At 50.1% G+C, this 6,288-nt stretch overlaps 1 protein-coding gene across 5 annotated transcripts in view; it reads right to left on the reverse strand.

Moving 5' to 3' along the window:
• Positions 1–5,028, reverse strand: part of KIAA1549 (KIAA1549 ortholog) — a 282,292-nt gene extending 277,264 nt beyond the window's left edge. For 3 of the 5 annotated variants that reach the window (XR_010140939.1, XM_024250070.3, XM_024250069.3), the window contains exon 1: positions 4,770–5,016. Coding sequence is in view for 4 of the 5 variants with exons in the window: in XM_024250070.3 (XP_024105838.1) it covers positions 4,770–4,959 (190 nt within the window). In the remaining variant the exon portion in view is untranslated. Of the gene's footprint in view, positions 1–4,769 lie in introns of all 5 variants that reach the window. The other 2 variants (XM_054560668.2, XM_054560669.2) reach the window with 1 other exon arrangement.
• Positions 5,029–6,288: the final 1,260 nt, after the last annotated feature.

Here is a 6,288-nt window from a genome sequence, read left to right on the forward strand (position 1 = left end):
CTCCCAAAGTGTTGGGATTACAGGCGTGAGCCACCGCGCCCAGCCTCAACATAACGATTTTAAATTAGCTGTTCTAATAGTGAAAAGACAATTGCAAGATACTAAATGGTATACAGTAGTCTCCCTCCTCCAAGGTTTCAGATACCGGAGGACAACTGCAGTTTGAAGATATTTTGAGATATTCTGAGGTATTTTGAGATACAGCATATTCACATTTTATTACAGTAGACTGTTAGAACTGTTCTGTTTTGTTATTATTGTTAATCTCTTACTGTGCCTCATTTTTTAATTAAACTTCATTGCAGGTATGTACATATAGGAAAAAACCATGGTATATACAGAGTTCAGTACTACCCAAAGTATCAGGCATCCACTGGGGGTCTTGGACCACATTCCTTGCAGATAAGAAAGGACTACTATATCTTCAAAATACTGTTAATTTTCAGTTACTGGGTTTACCATATCTGGATCAGTGGTTCCAATGCTCAGTGGCTAAAACTGAGCTGTGAACTTGTTAAAACGAAGATTCCCAGGCACTGACCAAAGAGTCTAATTTAGAGGCTAAGGGTGAGTCTTAGACATCTAAATTCTTAACAAGCACCCCCACATCCCCAAATGATGTTGATGCAGGAGGCCTAGGGGCCACACCTTTGAAACATTTAAGTATTTGTTTATAATATACTAAACCACTCAAAGCATAAATATTCACCTAGAAATGGCCAATGATAAAATAGCACATTAAGATAAAAATTTAACACACCATAAGTATAAATGCAATAAAAAATTATTAAAAGAACAAATGGCAGATCTTGCTAATCAAAATAACCAAAAACTTCTATATTTCAAAATTATGTAAAATTTAAAAGAAATTCCTTTGGAAGGGGGAAAACGCAACAAATAGAAGGAAAAATGGTTGCTATCCTTCTAATACATAAAGATTTAAATACATATCTCTGCCACAACAGGTAAATAAATACAAATACAGAGAAAATTCACAGAATACAAATACTAAATAAAAAATATTCAACTCTAAAGCAGTAAAACGGTGCAGGTTAAAACAATGTATTACAAATTTATTTAACAAGGGCTTTTAAAGTAACATTCAATGCCAGTGATGAAGTGAAATAATACTCAATGCAAGTGATAATGGAAGGCCCCTGCGTAAGCTTCAAGGGCTTATGTCAGCATTATAACTTTCAAAAATTGCTTCATTCAAAAATCACATACTGAGTATCTACTAGGGGTCCAGCATTTTGAACAAAACATGCAGAAATCCAGCCTGGTGGGCCTTACATTTTAATCACACTCTAATACCCCTTCCACAAATGTATACTCTAGAAAACACACACACACACACAAAGAAACATACACAAAGCCTTTTTTTTTTTTTTTTTTTTTGAGACGGAGTCTTGCTCTGTCGCCCAGGCTGGAGTGCAATGGCGCCATCTCGGCTCACTGCAACCTCTGCCTCCCTGGTTCGAGCAATTCTGCCTCAGCCTCCCAAGTAGCTGGAATTACAAGCGCGTGCCACCACGCCTGGCTCATTTTTGTGTTTTTATTAGAGGCGGGGTTTCACCATGTTAGCAAGGCTGGTCTCAAACTCCTGACCTCAGGTGATCCACCCACCTCGGCTTCCCAAAATGCTGGGATTACAGGCGTGGGCCAGTGCGCCCGGCCAGCAGAGCCTTTTCTATGTAGCTATTCATCAGCATTACTTACACAACCCAAAAAATGGAAATAAAAGAATAAATCATTAGGATAGAAAATTGTTTCCAAATAAGATTTAATGAATGGAAAAATGCTTAAGTTAAATGTAGAGTGGAAACGGTAGTAAATATAATTGTGCATATAATTCTATTCTTTTTTTAATGTTAACAACAAAAAAAACGACAAAATTACTTAGCGTCACCTACAGGCTGTGAGATTATGGGTGAATGGTTTCTGTACCTTTCAGTAATTTCCAAATTCCCTACAAAGCAATCTATTTCATAATAACTATTACTTTTTAAAAACTTATCTCTGAATAAGGTGAAGAAACGGGGCATGATTCTTTGTTTTTATATTGTGGATGGCTAATCACTTAAGAGCAATGCATTCAAAAGTCCAAAGCATTACAAGTTGTTTCCACAACAGTCAATGGTTAAGACCAAACTTGTAAATGTTTTTTTTTAAAAAAAAAAAAAACACATTCAAAATGCTGAATGAAATAGAAATAGACAAGAAATCAATTCAACATAGAGATTTAACCAAAGACTGTAATAAGGGGACCACCTGGAAGGTGGACTCTATTGAACAAAAGTTAACAAGAGAAGCCAGCTGAAGGAGGAGATAGCTTTCAGACAGCCACGGAAGGGAATGCTGCCTCACATACGAAGTCCAAAACGGGTCTAAGCCATGCCATTTTCTGACTACCACTGCTTATTCCTTAGAAAGAGAAACAACCACCATGGCAGTGTTCAGCAAAGCTCTATCTTCCAAATCTCCTGGTGAAAATACCATACTCAGGACTGGGAGGGCGGCCCAAGCAACTGCAACGCACCCTCTTCCCAGGATCAACAGCACCGCCCAGGCACCCTACACACACCCTAGCTACATCAGGAAGCCACCCTCCACCAAGATAGTTCCTCACAGACTTCAAGCAGATGGGGTCACCTCCAGCAGGTCATCCATAAGGAATCCTGCCTTTCCTGTCCGGGAATGGTCTGTGCAAGCATTTGTACTTCCTTCACTGCTCTGTGTTTCCAGCTGGATCCTGGAGCACAGGGGCTGTGCCCTCCATTTCTTAGTTCCTAGTCTATAAGCCTGGCAGCGGCTGAAGCCAATATACAAACTAGTGAAAGGATGAAGTGTCTTTCCATGATGTCAGGTCTAGAATGGAAATATTATTAATTTCATGTCTCCAGGTTGAATATTTGTATTGGGGGTAGAGGGGAAGCAGGAAAGGACTTCCAAAGAAGAGAAGGTTAGGGATGGGCAGTGCAAACAGCTTCACTATTTATTTTAAAGTTACCAGAAGAAGCACTTATATTCTCCACAACCTCTGCAGTACACCCAGATGGCCACATTCATATGGGGAAGCCATCAGGCACAGAAAGGAAGCATGTCATAGAGTCTGAAGCCAAACCAACCTAAACTCAAAGCCTTAGTTTCCTCATCTATAAAATGGGGATAACTATGCCTAACTCACAACGTGATTGGATTGTGTATATAAAATTCAACACCTGGCACACGAAAAGCACTCAGGAGATGGAAACGGTTTATCTGCTGTATCCTATGACAGATGAATCCACGAGTATCAGATGGGCTCTCTTTGTTGACTAAAGCCAAGAGACCCTTGACAATGATCTCATCTCCTCTGGACACACAGGGCTGGAACTCGCAGGAGCAGGACTGAGACGGGAGGTCCTAGGTTAGAGTAAGGTGTTTGCACTAGCTGTATACTGCCTAAAGAGACTCATTCTGTCACCCCAACCCTGGTTCCACCCAGCTATGGGAAATCTCTGCAGAGGCTTCAGGTGTGGATATGTCTATGGGCCAAGAGCGGGGTTGGGAGGCAGGGAAAGTGGTGACTGTGACCTTGAGCAAGGCACTTCTCTGCCTTAGTTTCCTCTTTGGTAAGCAGAGTGGACCTGTTCCATGATCCCTGAAGTCCTCCCTGTGCTTCTATTGTACCATCCCCTCTAGGGCACTGGTTATAATTCTCACACGTCCAAGGGACACCTTCAAATGTGTTCCAATTCCTCCCAGCCACTGAGTAGCCCTTTGGCCCTGCTCCCACAAGAAGGGAGGATTCGGAGCAGCGTTCACGGCTTTCTGGGTTTTGTTCTGTGTGCAGCAGCCCTCCACCCCGAGCTGCTCCTTCCACCTTTCCTTTTCCGCCTCAAGGTGGTCAAGTGCCTTGTGCAGGGGCAATCGCTGGCCTGCAGTGTCAGCTCAGAGACGGTTTCCAGACCATCCTGTGTACAGGCTCAGGGTGGACAAATAAACATTTTGGAGAAGCAGTAGGAATTAAATCATTTCTTCCACAACAAAACCCTCATGCTTCTTCGTAAATCATGCCTCTTCATTCCATACTGATGAACAGTCACTAAACTGCATCTGTTATAAAAACAGCCCTTACTCCTTTCATGCCCTGACACTTAAGAATCAAAATATTTTCATACTCCATTGTACTAATAATGCCTTGCAGAAGTAATACCAATAGCTATTTCCCTGGAAAGATCCGTGGCCAGGACGCTTTCCAAGAGGTTTTCTTTGAATGTTCTTTGTGTCCTGCTGCACGGGGGGACACGGCCGGCCTGCCCACATCTGGGGGACGCTGGGCTTGTCCCGGTAATGCAATACTCTTTTCAAGCACACCCCGAATGTACCCCTTCGCCCCGACAATAAAGTATCTCAAAACATTCGATATGCCACATCATACAGCCTTGACAAAAAAGCACTCCGGTGCCTGCATTCTGCAGGAAAAACCAGGCACATTCTGAGATGAAGCCACCAGACCCGCTTCGGGCTCCATGGACAAGAGAACAGCTTTGCAGACCCCTTAGCAAGACCGGCCAGAAGCCGCTCGCTTGTTCGTTTTAATTATTTATTTCCCCCGTGCCTTTATTTGCTGGGCCCCAGAAGAATGGCAAAGCATCTTCCAGAAAGGACGGCGAGGGAGCTGGAGAATAAAAGAGGATGGGCGGGGAAAGCCGGGGTTTTGAAAACAGCAGCGATAAAGGCAGGCGGGGTCGCGGCCGCGTCCCGAGGGTCTCGGCGGGGCTTACCTGGGGCGCACGAGGCCGGCCGGGCCAGCAGCAGCAGCCAGAGGCCGGGGAGCAGCAGCCCCGGGCGGCGGCGGCGGCGGGCGCAGCGGGCGGAAGGCCCTCGGCCGCTCGGCCCCGGGGCCAGCGCGACCCCGGCGCGGGGCTTCCCCTCCATGGCCGCGCCTCGGCGTCGGCGCCGCGCCCCCGGCATTCCCGGCCGGCGCCCCGGCCCGGCCTCGCGGCTCAGCGGCTCTCGGGTCCGGGAGGGGCGGCCGCTGCGGCTGCGGCTGGGACGGGGCGCCGCGCACCGGCGCGGAGGGAGGCCGGCGAGGCGCGGGCGGGCCGGGCCGGAACCGCGGACAGGGGCGCCAGCCGCACGCCTGCCTTGCCGCTCCGCCCCCTTCGGAGCCTCGGAGCCGCTGCCCGGCAACGCGCGGGCCCGGGCGCGGGGCGGCGAGCACCCCCTCCCGGCCGGCCGGGCGCCTGCCTGCCTTCCTGCCTGCCTGCCTGCCTGCGGGGCGGCCGAGGCAGCGTGCGCGGGGCTCGGCGCGGCAGAGGCGGCGGGGGCGGCGAGGCGGCGCGGTCCAGCCCTCCCCCAGGACCCGCCTCCCGGAGGGAGCGCGAGGGGCTCGGGGGGCCTGGGCCGGGCGGTGCCGCCCCGACCCGCACCCAACCCCGGGTCCCGCCGCCCGGGTCCCGCCGCGCGTTCACCGGGTCGCCCGGATCAGGGTAGGCCGGCAAGCCGGGGGAGGGGGCCTCTCGCCGCCCTCTTGCCGCCCTCGCTCCTCCTCTCCCGCCGACTCCTTGCGGGCAGCAGGTGTGTAGGGCGCTGCGCTCTCAGGACAGCCTCGGGGCCGCGGAGGGGACAAAGCCAGACAAAGTCGGGCTCCTGCGCTAGAGCTCAGCGTGCAAGGCAGGGGCGAGCGGAGCGCACGCAGCTCTCCCCCGCCTTCCTGCCTTAAGAAGGTGCGGCCACCTCTGCGGGTCTTCGGGAAGCGACCCTGCGCTCAGGGCCTGGGAGGCCCGCGGGACCCTGCACTTAGCAGGCCTTGAGCAGGCGGCTGCTGAAGCGAATGGGCGTGGAGCTGGGGAGACCGGCATGGCCAGGCCGTTTTAGGGAAAGTGGCGCTCCTGAGAGGTGGAGAGAATGCCCAGAGAGCGTTTGAGGGTTGGAGTCCGCGGGGGGAATGAGGAACGGGAAGAAGGGAGTTGACATCTGTCAAGTACCTACTGTGTGCCAGGCACGTCACTCTGAAGACGCCCCGTGGCTTCAGGGTCTAGGGAGGAGGAATTGGAAGTTTTGAATCATTGCATCCCACTGGCATTGTTGCACCAAGCAGATATTAACGGTGTGTATGTGGGACACTATCTTATTGTCCAAAAAAACTATGGCAGACAGCGGAAAATGTGAATCATTACACTGGCAGAGGGATCCTGGTGGCTATTCAGTCGAGTTCCCCTGCCAGGCCCACCCCTTGCAGGGGCTGCCCAGCCTTGCAGCTCCAACTCTTCTGGACTCCTTGCCCTTGGCGAATAGTTC

The sequence above is a fragment of the Pongo abelii genome, chromosome 6, assembly GCF_028885655.2.
Source record: "Pongo abelii isolate AG06213 chromosome 6, NHGRI_mPonAbe1-v2.0_pri, whole genome shotgun sequence".
Lineage (NCBI taxonomy): Eukaryota > Metazoa > Chordata > Mammalia > Primates > Hominidae > Pongo > Pongo abelii.